The following is a 16773-nucleotide window of genomic DNA, read 5'->3' as shown; positions in this document are numbered from 1 at the left end:
CATTTTCCCTACATTACACTTTTCTCTGCATCTTTTTTTAATCTGTGTGTAATTTATCTGGCCCACACCACTGTCTAGTTCTTGTATACACAAAGTACCCTTACAGCTAAGTTAATAGCCCTTGCAAACAAACTATTCTTACCCAATATAAAAGTGTACTATCTGTGACAAATGTTTCAGAATGTGAGAGTCATCTACAGTGGCTTTTACTAGCTCAACAAATAATCCAGATTTTGTGGACTCTTGACAAGTGTGTATTATTACATAAGATGCATCACAAAAGACGTGTGGTATGTTGTACAAGTGAAACTCATTTGGTGATCAGGAAAAGCAAAATACATTATGGAATACATTGATGTGTGCATACATCAACTCACTCATACCTAACATTTCTGTCAATTCATTTTATTTTATTCTTCATAGCTCCTTATCTGTTCAATCTAAGGGCTGAAATGTGTTACTTAATAGAACCTTTTCCTTGTGGTATGGACAGAAAATTCCATAGTAGTTAAACATAAGTTAATAGCTCTTATTGATGGAGATAGGGAAGTAACTATCTGAAATATATTTTCAGGTAGGGAAAATATTAATCTTCCTTTTTAAACTGTGATGCCCTTTTCCACTGTTTGGACTTCATTATTTCCATCACCTATAGCTTGTTTAGGGTAGTCTTCAATTCATTCTCCAACTTGTAAACTCTCTGGACAAACTGCAAGTTTTCACTACCAGCTTCTTTAAAAACACGTGACAGTTCTGAATTCCAGGATAAAATCCATTTCTTGTACTCATTACATCTACATTTTGTAACCATTGTAGTATTGGAATAATCAACTAAATACAAGTAGTATACTGATGACACCTTTAAGCCTAATGCTTGAGAACTGAATATATACACTATTTTATTACTACTTAAATTTCTTAACTTTGTTGGACAGGTTTGAGATAGAAATGAGGTGTTTTCATCATAGTGATCTGTATACAAAATGATTGAAAACTGCAGTATTTCTTACTAGGGAGTGTTTGAAATAAGTTTAGCATAAATTTTGACAATAAGGAAAACCTTTTTTGGATATTAATTAAGACTAGAAATTGATACTATGGTATGGATAGATTCCCCCCAGCCTGTATCTACCAGAGTAACCAAGAGAGCAGTTACACTGTCACTTTTTATGTACATTTATCATAATGTTGTAGGTTATCAGTAGTTTTTATAAGTTATTATACACAAAATACCATATTTCTAATTAAGTATTAAGATTTTTTAATTGAAAATTTGTTTCTGTAGAATTTTTTTTAAAGTTCACTGTCCAATATGCAAAGTAATTTTGATAACATTTAAAAATACTTTTGTTCATATGAAAATTACCATTTGCAAAATCTATAGCCCCCAAAAGAATCAAATGCTTTTTTAAAAGAAAACTGGATGTTGCCTGTTATTTTTTTATCAATATGGATTAGCTTGACTGACCTTCTAACCAATAAAACAAAATTAGGAAACCCAAATTACAATTTTTTTATCCTTCTAGAATAGCTACAAATTGCAACAGGAACCCACTTTTTTTTTTCTAAATAGCTTAAATCTTGTAATAGTATACATTTATTTGTTAATTTTTTGTTTTATTGACCTGTGAACTGTATAAGTTGTAAATCTTGCTGGACATGTGCTGCATTACCATAGCAAATAGCATAAAACTTGCATTAATTTTGTACTATGGTACATGTATTTCATGAAATAGTTATGTTGATTATCATACATATTATTTATGTTTAGAAATAAGTTCTTAAACTAGTATATTTCTGTTAACACAAAGAACAGTGGATTAAAAACAAAAAAACAGTGACTGCTACTATTTACAATGCTATGAAGTCTTTGTAGTTTCCAGTTGCACTGTTTATCCACATACCACTCTTTTGTCGTCTCTATGTCCCAAGACCAGCTTTTCTTACCCAAAACTTTGTCAGAAAGAAAATGGGTTTGATCCTTTTCTCCAATTCATCATCTCACTTTTTCTCTATGTACAATCAGATTTCAATCTTAGATATGTTCAATGAGTTGTCTTGAAGGCTTTGTTGCCTGCTCTTATACCATTAGCTATACTAGACAACATTTTTTTTCTGGATTTGTTAAGTGAGGTATCTTGTGAGTTACATCTAATCAGATTTCTCTTTTCTATGTCCTTAGTAGCCCAGTCACTGTGCAGACTGGGACCTCTCTGAATACTTTTATCTTGCATTATTTGCTTGATCTGGCAGTCTCTTCATCTGAGGAGTTACTATTTCTACTAGATTATCCAATGGAATGAGTATTTGTATTTCTACCTTTCAAAGTGCTTTACTTTCTTTCACAAGATGCCTCATCAGTGGCAAATTTTGCCCAGACAGGTGTGCTTTTATCAAACCAACTCTACATTAGTAACCACTATTTTACTAATTATTATCAGATGCAACACTGTAGAAATGAGGTGAGTCATAAAATCACCTAGGAGCTCACCAGATGGTATTGCCAATCATTAGATTGAATTAATCTGGGTCAGTTTGTTTTTAAAAATTTAGGAAACTTGATTTATGTATTGCACTGTTTCCTCATTATTCCCCAATGCACATTATACCATACATTCTGCTAGTGGAGCTAGAGAGTCATTAACAAACCTAGTTTCCAGTCACTGGAGTGGTAGACAGATGCTTTTCCTCCAGAGTATTTAGGTAAATTCTTCCACTTTTGGAGAAGAGGGTGAAGTTGGGGGCTCTTCTACCTGGGTCCTTGGACATTTTTTCCAAGATATTAGAGCAGCACCAGCCTACTTGTAATATTGGTTTAGATTTGATGCTTAGCTATCTGGTTGGGAAGTCTATGGCCCTTCTATATTGATTGACATAGATTGGATAAATGTATTGTTCATGGAAGGATGTCCACTTTTCCTTCTAACTTTGAATGTGGAATGGTCTCATTCTGGGTTGTTGATTAATAACCATTGCTCTACATTCTCCCTATAATTCAGGGGACAAGTGGAAGGTTTCTTGCCCACTCTGTTATTGAGAGAGGATGAATGTATGTAATTCTATACCAGCCAAGTTCTGCTCCTTTGGTTGAGTAAAGCATACATGATCCTATCATTTCAAGTCTGGTATATTGCCTTTCAGGTGTAAAGGAAGATCTGTCCCTTTTGGTGTTGACTACTTTCTCAATTCCAACCCTGAGTTATGGAACTTTGTCTGATTGGGGCTGGCCCACAGTGATGATCACTTGCATAATTAATTTCATCTTTGAGACAGGAACAAAGTTCAGTGTGAAGAGTGTATGCCTGTTCTGGATGTAGTGCAGTTCTCTTATTTGGGTGCCACTTTTATCTTGATGCACCCTTGATCTATGCAGCTGCTTTCTGTAAGGATAATGTTCCCTTCTACATACAGAATTCTATCTATAAGTGGCAGAGGGAGGTAAGTATGTTTTGGAAGTTAACATTTCCCGAAATTGAAAATGTATTTCCAATAATACTTAGCTCTGCTTATATACTCCCCCACACTTCCTCCCCACTAAGAGCCAGTGTTAGAGACTGAGATGGTATCATTCTCAAAATAATTATAAGATTTTCAGAATGAGGTGCTTGTATATTGTACCATGATAGAGGGCACATTGACATTGGTGTAGTGTATCATGATATGATTATTGCTGAAGGAAATTAAGTGGGTATAAAAGAGTGGAGCAAGCGACAATAAATCAGACTGTTTCTCAGATGAAAAAAAACAACTGGCAGTTGAGTAATTCAGATAGTACTTGCCTCCACTGACACATGAGCCTGTCCTCTTGTGGAATTTCACTAAGTCTATGGATTGACAACTCTAAAACCAGCCTTTATAAAGCATTTAGAGGTAAACAGATTAGAAAGTTTACTTCCAATAAGTTATAAACAAGTAATAAGTAATTAAGTGAAGTGGGCATATGTAAGCATTTCTATAAGTGGCAAAGATGGGCAGAGCCACCATGGTGGATTTGATAAATATAATATCTTGGCAAGTATAAAAGGTAGAACATTCTTATTTGATATTCTAGTTTGTCAATAATGTTAATTTGAGTTTTGAATTCATGAGAAACTATACATGTTATAGTGTAGGCACATAAGAGCTAATCTGAATCTAATAAAACAAAGTACCACATGACAAAAAAAAACTATAATTAGCAATTTTATTTTTATATTTATTTTTAACTTAAGATATTAAATAATGTATAATACTTAAATTTTAATTATAATCTAGAATTTGATTCCAAATGTATTGTCATACATTCATAAAATAGTTCAAGAAATGTTGAATGTAAATTTATAAATGTGATTACATGCCCTCTGACTCATCATTACCTGTAGTAATAGTTGATTTTGGATGGATCCATTTGTAAACTGTAAATTTGATGATTCTAACTGTTGAGTAATAATAAAGCTTTTACTTTGATAAATGAAATGGAGAATGGACATGAACTATAAAACAGAATATACAATCTTTATTATGAGAAAGAAAACTTTACTAAATTATAATTACCATGGATGATTGCTTTTACTCATTTTTTCCTCCAGTTCTTTAAACTGAAACCATATACCAAGCTGTTTAAATGCAGTTTTTTTAGTATCCAAACAAACTGTATTTCTTGAAACAGTGTTCTACAATATGAATAATCATTCTCATTACAATATAGATGAGACTGTGACCTCTAGATATAAAATGAACAAATTGAAGGACATTACTATTGAAATTCTTGCACAAAATATCATATTAAGCAAAGTTATTTGCCTTCAGTAAGATATCTGCTTTCAAGAATAAAAGTAACTTGAAACTAAATCAACTTAGTGGATATTTTGACCAAATATACTGAAACGGTGGAAATATGGTGTAATTGTATATATTAAAATGCAACAGATACAGTAATCTTTAAGCTTATGGTAGCAAATCTTGGAATACACAGGAGTAATAGATTAGTTAGAAATACTGATGGGGGAGCTGAAGTTATTTTCCTTCTAATAAATTAAGACAAAGGTTTTATTGAAGTGAGTTTGATAGCTTGCAAAATAAGTGATTCCACAGACTTTTTTTAAATGTGGAGAGAATATGGGATGAGTTTTATAAAAGAGGAGGAAAATGGGTTCATATTGACATTACATAACAAACTGTTTGGCCATAATATTGATAGGAATACATGTATGTACAGGGCAATTAGCTAGTAAGGACTGAGGAAGATACAACTAGAATTGTGATTTTGCAGAAGCACTTCAGTGCAATAAGATCTAATGTTTTCATTGGAAACCATTTATGCAGATAATTCTTTTCTTATTCTTTCTTTTAGGAGAAAGCAAGTTGTAATTGACAGTAATGTGGTTCATTTGAAGGGTAAATCATTGAAGTTTTGAATGTTTCTATTTGTTGTTTTTTACAACTTGTTGGCCAACCAGCCAAAACTCAGTTTGCAAGTAAATTAACCCTTTTGCAGTGGGTCAAGGGTCAAAACCCATATCTTCAATTGTTGACTTGCATTCAAAATTTCACTGAAATACTGTTTTATGAATTTATATCAATGAATTTAGTATCAACTTGTAGATTGTAATTCAAATGTGTGTTATTTATGAGTTAATTTCTTCATTTAAAAATAAATATTAAAATAATACACCTGAATATCAATTTTTTTAATAATGTATGTTGAATGCAGTGGTGATTAAAATTAGATGTTTGTGATGCCAGAATACCAGGTGTATAGTTTCCTATGAATTAGGAACAGAAGTTACAAATAATGATGAGGTAGAATATAAAATAACCTCACCTTTTTATTTTGCTAAAATATGGGTTATGTACTAAATCAAGCCCAGTGGCTCTGTTCACCTCTGCAAATGGTCCCTGAGATACACTTCAGTATATGACATGAAAAACAAATTGACAGTTTAAAACCTCCACATTGTGTTTTTTTTTCACCTATTTTAATCTGTTAAAAGGGCTATCACCTTCTTTCAAAGCAAAATTTTGAGGAGGTAGGTTGTGTCTTTAGTTTTTTCAAGTTTTGATTTTTCTTTTAAACATAAATACAACTTAGTTATCAAGCTTGGTAAATTATAGTGGAATTTTATGGTATTGATATCATAATTTATAATTGTTTGGCTATTCAACTTTATATGAAACCCAAAAAGAAAGTGTCATATCCTCCACATGCAAAATTTTAAAATGCTTAGCAACCTATGTTCAATTGCAATCAAGTTCAAAGGTTATAGCTGGAAGAGATGTCTTTTTGCTTTACTTCTTTCTTGTTCTATATTTTAAGAAACATAAGTGTAGGTTATTAATGTTCAGAAATGAATTATATACACATATAATGTATAATAATTTAAATATGACATATTACAAAATACTATTTCACTAAAACACAGCCAAGATGGCCATTTTGTAAAGACTAGAGGTCAGTTTTATGTTACTGGATATAGTACCATGAGTGCACATGCACTGCATCAATGAAAGCTATGTAATGTTAGCCAAACGTGACTTGAAGGTTGATACAATGAAAAGTAATAAATATATAACATTATTAGACTTAAGCTACTTTTACTGAACATTTGCATTTTTGTGTTATAGTTTGCAGTCATTCTTGCATGAAAAAAACATTTGTATTTATTGAATCTTTTTTATGATGATTATGAGGTCGGTCAAATTGACAGATCCCACATAGGGTAGAGAAAATGATGCAATATATATATACATGTATATATAGTCTTACATTTGAAATGTATTTAGGAGGTGTTAGAGATAACACAAATAATATTTGAGATGTTGGGAACAAAATAATTTTTTAATCATAATAGAAAATCATTTCACATTCAGACTACTAATAACACAGACTCCATGTTTTCACAGACAATTTTGTAGAAAAATACTTCATTGAAAAAATCTAAATTTTTGTGTACAAGAAACTTGTAATTTTTACCAGACTTTTGTATGCCAAAGAATGGTTGGAAAACTGTGTGTATGTGATATGTAATTGTTAAAAGTACAAGTACACACACACAGAGAGAGAGAGAGGAACAAACTTTGCTGAACCTAGAAAAATTACTGGTATAGCTCTATTGGGCAATATTTTGAAATAGTTTTTGTTTTAACACTCCTACGAAAAGTGGGGCCTAATAGGCCCCAGAGCAACTTGAAAGGTTATTAATATTAGGCTAATGAAATGGCAATTTCATTTAAATACAAAATTATTAGCCTAATATTAATAACCTTTCAAGTTGCTCTGGGGCCTATTAGGCCCCACTTTTTGTAGGAGTGTTAACTATTCATTCTTTTATCTGAGACAGCTATAAATACTCCTAAGGAGTAGGAATTCAAGGCCTCACTAACTTCTTATCAACCAAACCTTGTGTACCCAAACATTCCAGTAAAATTTTTAAAGTATACCAGATCTGTCTCTTTCATGAAGTTTTCTTAAGAGGCTCTGGGGTAATGGAAAATTTCACAAATTCATCAATACTTCACATGTACCAGAACATTTGTCTAATTACATCACATAACTATGGATTAAAAGATGAAGCACCCAAAGCTGGTAAGTCTAAGGTTTATGATAGAAATTCTATAATAATTTTCAGTATATACATTTTTAGTGTATCAAAACCAGTTATTGTGTGTGTGTGAATAATGGTTAAATTAAGTGATTTTTAAGATGTACCATTGTTAATGATTTTTTGACATTCACAAAATATTACATATTATCCATAAGCATGTTTACATAATTTAAAGGATCTATTTTAAATTTATGGGTTAAATACATTAGATATTAATTTCATGTACTGTCATCAATTCACCATAAAGGTTGAAATTTCATTGTCAAGGTAAGTATATGTATATGTAAGTATATGCATAGAGTAAAAAATAAATTGATCTGAAGTAAGTGGAATTCAAGCCAACAGTCAGGAACATTTGAAGTTATATAATTAAAACAACAATATTTAGTCAGTGTTGCTGTTTAGCAACACAAGAATGGAGAATTTCCAAAACTCAACTGTTTTTTTACATATATTAGATATATGTTTTCAAGTCATATTGAGATATTTGTCTGAATATTTTATAAACTTGTATTTTTTATAAGAACAAAACATCTTAAAGGTGCTGTTTTTTTTTTTTTTTTAACTTCTAGGTGAAAGGCCATACAGTTGTTCATGGGCAGGTTGTGGAAAAAGTTTTGTAAGGTCAGATGAACTAGCACGGCATTACAGGACCCACACAGGTGAGAAAAACTTCATCTGCACTCTTTGTCAGAAGAGGTTTATGCGTAGTGATCATTTGAGCAAGCATATGTTTCGATGTCAGAAACGATTTCCTGAAGCACCCAGTAAAACTGAGTGTTCTTTTAATGATAGCTCATCAGCAAGTCCATCAGCTGCACCCTTTATTGTGACCTGCATCTCTAAGGAATAGGTATATTCCAAAAACTGATATAGCAGTGGTTCCCTGGTGTAACTTACAGTAGGCCTAATGATTATATTCATTTAAGTACTTGTACTACCACACTGTTCTTCCATTACTTTATTATAAAGATTTGCTATTTAGTTGGGGAAATTTAAAAACAAAACTGAAAAATTAAATAGGTGTACAAAAACTGTCATATCTACCAGAAATTAGCATTGAATAGGCTCATTTGTTTTTGTCTTTTGACTCTAATTCTATGGTAAGATGTTAAAAGAACATCAAATATCTTATGTTACATTGAGACTAAAAATTTCTCATTTTGTTTTTCAGTGAGATAATTTTTTTTTTCTACATTCAGGTCTACTCATACGTATCTGTATCTCCATATGGTATCTTTTATAGGATAACTACACACATTAGTCACATATCTTTTTGCATTTTGTTTTTTGTGACTTAAGTTTTTGTGTATCAAATATAAATTTTATTGTGCTGCAATTTTTTTAAAAACTTGTTCTTTAATCAAAGTATTTATGTTTTTAAACTTTTAGGTAAAACAAAAGGTTGTTATATGCTTTTCATGTATCCATTTTATCAAAAATGTTTTAGCTTATGTATTTGACTTTGCTTATCTGAAGCTTATTGTTACTTAATATTTGCTTTCCATAACTATATAAGCATCATTTTTTTTAATGAGACCTGGATTTATTCAGTACATTCATAGATATTTTGTGATCTATCAGCATCTGTAGATGTATTTACATAATTCAAATTTTTTTTTTGAAAAATACTGACTTTTAAGTTTTAGGTTAAATACCTCACGTGTTTTGAGTGTGTATTCATTCATCCTACATTAGATATTAAAATATTTTATGTAGCAAACTTTGTAATAATTGTTTTGTGAAGTTTTAAGTCTTGTGTACTGATTATTATTACACACATTTGCCTATTGAAAATGTTCCCAATTTTGTGAATATAAATAAAAAACAACAAAAAAGAGTATTATCAAAATCTTTCCAGATAAATTTGCTACAAAACAGTTGTGTATGCCCATCCACAAATTCAACCAGTAGGTTGTTGAAAATGAAGATTAATAGCCCTTATAAACATGGTCAGATAGGGCTCAGAAAGTGTAAGGTAAACGTGTCTGTCTGAGGACAATTGCTGCCAGCATCCTTTTTTGAATACTGTATATTATTTTTAAGTCAGGTTTCATTAGTAAGTTCTTTAAAACTCATAATCAAATTATATTTCAATGAAGCAGACTTTGTTTAACCACATAATTTCTATTGGATATGCACCTTTCTAAATAGTACAAGTTCAAGTGCCTAAGTTGTTTTTCATAGGTATAATTCTTAACAGTCCTTTTCTGTAATCTATAAAGTAAAGTAAATTTTAGTGAAAGCAATAAACTTTTCAAATCAACATTTCATATATATTTAAACATACAAAACAATATGAGTGTAAAAGAGGCTCAAAAATGTGTTGTTGATATTTTTCTAACATGTAAATAAAGTGTTACAGTATCCAGGATACAATTTTCCAGTAAGATAGCTTTCCATTTTACAATAGATATTTATAATGCAATTGTTCATATAATATTTTTAAAAAATTGTTACATTTCACACTTGTAATAGAAAAAAATCTGTAATTAATTTTCTTAGTATTTTTGGTGTTTCAAGCTTAATGCTTTTTTTATTGGTCTATAAAATGATGTAAGAAAAAGTAAAATTGATGTATATAGTATATTGTTCAAACTGATTCTTATTTTTAGTACAGACCACCCTTTGGTCTGCAGTTGATTTATAATGGAATGGTCATGACAGAAAAAGTTAAGTTACATTTATTATAGATTATGAAAATAATTACATGGATGTGGAATTTTGGAAAAAAGATTTCTTGTCCTTTGGACAAGATGATAGAAAAATTTACTTGTCCCTTCTAAGTCCAACAAAATACAAAAATGTAGAACAAAACTTGTACAATTTTGTTGTACTTAACAGTGAAGAGTAATGATGATGATAATAATAATATATATATATAACGTATCGCAGAGATTGCGAGATAAAATGTATTGACAAGTTAGTAAAATTGCTTAAGTGTTTTTAAAAAGTCTGATTCATAAGATACAAGATTTTAATGTGGATATTTTTTTTACTATATTTTCTGTCTGTTGTGTATTGAAATCATTTTTTTTGTTTCTAAAGCTTTCACTAAAGATACTATAAAATCAAAGTGATCTATTTATTAAATAAAACCACCACAAATTATCATAGATTCTTTAAAATCTATAGTTTATTTCAAACTTTGCAAAATCTAATTTTGTTTGGGCAAAATGCTTTGTATTCATTTTCATAATGCTGGTTAATGTTCAGTTATGTAAGTAGTAGCATATACCATGTATTGCATTTGAGCTTTTTGTGTGTTTTCCTGCATTTTTATGTTTAAGATTTAGTTAATATGATATTAGTTTGCATCATGAATTATACCGAAATCATGTGGTTACATTAATGCTGCCATGAACTAAAATGGTATTTAATATATATACATTAACAGGTTTATGTAATTTTTTATTATGCTGTATATTTTTCTAGAGTTAGCCAAATTTGACTGACAAAAACCTATGTCATAATAGTGTTGCATTGATTTAAATATTTTTTATGCTGTGTGTGACTGAGGGTTTTTGAATTAAAGGGATATATATGTATTTTTGTACATAATTTTTGTTTGAGGTTTAGGTATGCATTTTTAAGTGTTCATGTGTTTGTAGTAAACTTCTACGATTTGAAATATTCAGTAACTTGCATTGCTTTCTGGAAACAACAGTGTTTTTCTCGAAAAAATACTATGGGGGGGATACTTATCCAATGGGCAAAGCATTATGATAAAATTTGTTGTCCTGAGTATTGGGTAATATAAATTCCACATCCCTGTAATTAATTAAAAGGATGAGATAAGAATAGGGATGTAAACTTTAAAAAATTGGTGAAATTGTATTCAAATATTTCTTATAAAATGATTTATATTGTCAAGAATTCTTATATAAGGCTAAAACATTGGATATTGTTCCTGTTTTGTCAGAATAGTAATCACAATTTTTAAGTTCTACAATATTTGCACTTATACAGTGAGTAGAAAGCAGTAGAACAAGTAAATTAGGTTATTTGTGAAATCTGAAATTTTCAAAGATCTTGCATATGATAATTTATGAATATGCACTTCAAACAGTTGTTTGTGCATTACATGCATTGTGAATTTTATTACATTAACTTATATAAAAGTAAACTTAGAACTGTTATTTGAGATATTGGTTTGACCTGTTTATTTCTGTGTGAATTCTACTCCAATAGAGCTATGTGATTAACTCAGTTATTTAGTGTAATCAATTACCTATGAGTATCAATTAACCAAAATTAGTATTTCTATTACTGCTTTCATCTGTTTCAGTTGTCCAAGTAAGCAAAATATTGCCATTATGACTTTTATCATTATTCATTCATTTAAGGTTGTTCAACATAATCAGTTAGTGTCATGACTCAAGAAAATAATTAACTAGTTAATTTTTCTCATTATCCAAATTTTGCAAAAAATAATTGAATATAATAGATTAAGCTCAATAATTAATGAGTTCTCAAACTGCACTAAAAGTCTATGCGCATCATAGATTTTTTTATAAATCATATTCAAATAAGTATAAATATTAAAAATGACTCATTAGTTGTAATCACTGTAATTGACTGTTTTTAGTACATTAAAGAATTGGTAAAATTGTATTCAAATATTAGAAATATAATTATGCTCTCCAAAAAAGTATTTAGTCTACAAATGTAGAGAAAAGTCCTATTAATATTGTATAGTGTTCGGTAAACTTGGAAAGGTTAATAATACTTATGTGAGTATATTTTGGTATTGCATCAACCAAAAAAATATCGAATTTACAAACTGTAGATTACATATAACCATAGTTAATGAGGAAAATAAAGTTGTTACTGTGAAATATGTGTGACACTATTATGTTCATTATTAAAACCACTGAAAATAAAATGGTAAATAAGATGTTTACACATTGATTGTTTGAAAAGTTGGTAGTATATGGTCAGTTATTTACACGAAATGCTGTGACATACAAAAACATAAATTTCTGTACTATTAGTGACTGGTAAATATAAAAAAAAAAAAAGGTAATTTGAAGTTCAATATTACAACAGTGACTGCCCTTAACATGTTCAAGATGTAAAGTTACAAGAAATTAAACCTTGCATTCAGTATATAGGTTGATAAGTTTGAGGTCACAAAGTTTATCTTTGTGAATTCTAACATATCAATCCTATATTTTGTTACTTCTATATTTTTTCCCTACACAAGTTTTTCAAGCCTTTTCCTTAATATATTACTTCTTCTATTGGTATTTTCTGTCATGCACCTTAGTTTTGTAGCATTCCACCATTCCTTGGGATCTTCATGGAATGCCTTCCTATTCATTGCCTTCACATAATTTGAGGTGATTGCATTGTTTGGCTCTTTCTCTACATGGGTGGTTTTTTTTGCTTTTTGAATCTTCCGAGTTGTGACACTGTCTAAAACCAAGTTTGTTTCCTCTTCAACTTCTAATTGGTACTTACAGATGGCTCTTTTACTCCATTGGTCTGATTTTGTTTCTTTGGGTGAGGGGTGTTTTGTGACTTTAGCATCATGTGGGGGGTATCCGTGTTCCTACATTTGATTTTTTTTATATTTTTTGGTTGCTCTGGTGTCTCTTTACTTATCTTCTATGTCTGGCACCTATCCATCATTTACCTCTGTAATTCATGCATTCTCCATGCAAATTGCAGTTCTGTATTTGATGTGTTCTGCCTGAATCACTTTTTAGTCCTTTCTCTCTTTACTATGTTGTCTGGTATCACACTTTGGTGGGTTATTTTTTTAGAGCTGAGAATGTCTAAGTTGAGTTTCATATTCTTATATTCACATTCCTTTATCTCATATCTTATGTCATTAACTTAGGTGTTTTTTCACTATGGGGCTAGGCACCGGTTTTGTGACTTGCCCTTTGATTTTGTTTTAGATTTGTTGGTCCTTGTCTCTAGTTTTCCATCCACTTGCCTTGGTTTCAGAACCAGCTAATACCTTTATTTTCTCATCCCATTTGTCATCTTTCTGAGGTGATTTCGTTCATTCTTACCATTGTGTGTTGGGTCTTTCAGAGTGATTCTTCCTGGCTGACAGATACAATTTTCTAAACTGCTTCAGCACAGCCCTTTTTTTATCTGAACCAATTTTCTTATCTTACACTTTGTCAACTCATGCCTCATGTTCTTTCTTTTTCTTTGTTTTGATTGTCTTTTTCCATATTCCATCTTTATTCCTGGTCTGATTTCAATTGCCTGTGCCCTGTACATACTCTGGATTGTTTCATTATCTTCAAAGCTACTTTCTGTTGGTTCTCTTTCTTGCTATTTCATTACCTATCACCACTGTTTTATGATTGTTTTTTTTCTGTTCTCCTTTTTCCCATAATCAGTTTTTGGTATCTTCATTTCCATCAGACACCTCTCTTCTACTTTCATCTCATACCCATTATGCATTAGGGTACATTTTCCATCAAGCACTGCAGACATTTATATCCTATTACAGATATGAGTAGCTGTTTCTTCCTAATCAGGGCACCATCTACTTATTTTTCATGGTCATGGTCCATTTTCTTCTTTGATTCCTGCTCTGTGGTGAAGGGTGTCTGTTTAGGTATATTTAAACTAGTAAAATCTGCACTGTAAGGCCTTGTTGACTTAACAATGGCAACTAAATGCATACTGTTAAGATGAGGTGTTCCACAATATTACTTGCAAGTTTTCCTCATGATATATCTGCTTTATTAATATACCCATGCTGACCCATGAACTTCATGCATAAAGCAGAAGGGGATACCTGCCAATCCCTGCCACTCAGATTTAATAAATCACGAGTCAACAATTTTGTAAAATAGTATTTGCATGGTCATCTGTTGCACTGTCTCTGGTGTTGATGTTCTTCCAGGCTCTCTACTGAATTTTCTCTTCTTCCTTTTTTTTTTTTTTTTTGCCAGTGGAATATAGAATCCTCATCCCTTTCTTGTTCCAAGCCACTTGGGTGGTGGACCATGAAGATATCCTCTTGAATGCAATAGCAATATACAACACAAAAAATAGTGATTTCAGTCAGTTAAGAGTAGGATGGTGGTGTTCTCCAATCTGATGTTTCATCTCTGAACAGGTCTGTTTGAGGGGTGTTATAGCTTTGAAGTGAGCTGCCAATATTGAAATTGGGGTTTTTCATTCTACCCCCATTTTGATATCACTTCCCAGTAGCTGGGTGTTAGATTCAGAGCAGGACCAAATAATACAAGTCTTCCTACATGTATTACTGTTGATTCTGTTTCCACATTCATTTGACATCATGTTTGTTGCTAACAGGTGGTTCAAAGTGGATGAAAAAAAGGGAGGGTGGGTGTGGATTACAGGTGACTTGCTTCCGTTAAGACCCTTTTTCCTTCACTAAATGGATGTCTGTTCCTGATAAGTTGAGTTCTGGATGCATTTGAATAGTCATATACAGTCTGTTGCATCCTAGCCACTCTACACCTTGGAGCATATCCTTTTAACCTCACTCACATAACTGTCATCTGTGGATTTGAGATTCAGATATCAGGTGGTTTAGATCTCTGTCCAACCATTGTTATTTCCCTTTTGGAGTTGCTTCTCCCTTTTTTTACCCATGTTTATGTAACTTCTTTTCATGCACATAATCCTCTACTTCAAGGACTTCCTTCTTTCAGGGTGCTCTTTGGAAACTTTCAAAGGATGTTTCCTTTTTTGCTCATCACTTCTTACATCTATTCATTGTGGAATTCTAGCTATTTATGTAAGAGTAGTTAATGCACTACTGTGTAGAAAATGTATTTTCAAAAGGTACTTTTGTATGCTAACACTTACCACCCATCCTCTTGTTTGAAAATTGGTGATTCTATTTGCTGCCAAAACTTGAAGTGATAGCTCAGTAGAATTGAAGAGAGGGAGTTGTATGCATCAGGAGAGTGTTGCACTTCTGTTGGTGGAGGGCTGTTACACAGTGGTTTACACATGAGATGAAGTTGAACTGTGTTGACCATGTGGTGTATATGGGAGCTCAAGGTTTGTTGAATACAAAAACATTTCCATATAAAAGGCAACACTGGATGAAAATATATATTTATGTGAAAGAGGAAAGTACCTATCAGAAATTCATTTTCAGTAAAGAAAAATTATAACTTTTAAATGACCAAAATGGTAGATTACAAAAAACAATCATACCCTTTCTAAATAGATTTCAGTAATTACACTGTAGGTCATTTGACACAAATTGTCTCCCAATATTTCATTTCACAAAATATTTTTAAAATTGCACTGAATTTGGTGAAAAGGTTGATTATCACATAGCAGCCAGCTTGGTTTAGTAAATGTATTTAAGTTAAAGTTTATCAGCAACTAATAATGGTTTAAAGCCTCTAACAGAAAATCTCTGAGATTAAACTGAATTCTAAGTGCGTAAATTGATTAAGACTTATTCCATGATACATATACATGAATAATATTGCAAGTTTGAGGAGATTCTATATTATTCTGGGTTATCTCACACTTAAGTGTATTTGACAAATAAAGGTGTGTATAAGAAAGCCTACATCTGGCTGAGTTGGTGTAAAACGTTACAGCTTGAAAGCTCACTTCTCATCTGATCATCATATAGAATTTCTAAATTTAAGTGATTTTGTTTCACGCTACAAGATAGCTATTCTTCAAATTGATTATAACATCAAATTTTTTCACAAACAACTGATCATTCCTACAGTGTATTTGTACAACTGAATTTTTTAAAGATGTGCCAAAAATATATTCAAAGAAACCACAAGTTTTAACAACTCATTGAGCACGAAAAATCAATTTTTTAATTTTTTTTTTACATTCAGTCAATATTTCTAGTAAAAGATTTTTCTTGCAGGATCCAGTTTCACGTTTTTTTTGTTGGCAATGTTAAAGTAGAAGTTAATTGACATATTTATAGTTCTGATGTTTAGAGATGTTCAGATGATCATACTTATAATTTTAAAGAAATAGAGTAAGATTAATCCAGATTGAATTACACGCCACACACAACTTTTAAAATATATAATATCAACCAGGCTTTGCATTATAGATGTAAGTATCAATTTAATATCTAAAATATTGTGGAGATTTGTAACATGATAAAACATAAGATGCTGAGGATTCTGATTCAATTGCATGTGTGCATTTAGATTGTTTTTTTTTATACATTTCTGTGGTTTATATTTCGAAATGA

The 16773-nt window shown here is 31.1% G+C and overlaps 1 protein-coding gene across 7 annotated transcripts in view; it reads left to right on the top strand.

Moving 5' to 3' along the window:
• LOC143249527 (uncharacterized) overlaps window positions 1-16773 on the top strand; it is a 48490-nt gene that overhangs the window by 6436 nt on the left and 25281 nt on the right. For 5 of the 7 annotated variants that reach the window (XR_013027817.1, XM_076499531.1, XM_076499532.1 and 2 more), the window contains one exon: window positions 8156-8245. Coding sequence is in view for 6 of the 7 variants with exons in the window: in XM_076499531.1 (XP_076355646.1) it covers window positions 8156-8245 (90 nt within the window). In the remaining variant the exon portion in view is untranslated. Of the gene's footprint in view, window positions 1-8155; window positions 12506-16773 lie in introns of those variants that run through there. The other 2 variants (XM_076499529.1, XM_076499533.1) reach the window with 1 other exon arrangement.

This window comes from Tachypleus tridentatus, chromosome 4, assembly GCF_004210375.1.
Source record: "Tachypleus tridentatus isolate NWPU-2018 chromosome 4, ASM421037v1, whole genome shotgun sequence".
Taxonomy (NCBI): domain Eukaryota; kingdom Metazoa; phylum Arthropoda; class Merostomata; order Xiphosura; family Limulidae; genus Tachypleus; species Tachypleus tridentatus.
The sequence above is the reverse complement of the archived record's forward strand: the minus strand, read 5'-3'. Positions and strand labels throughout refer to the sequence as shown.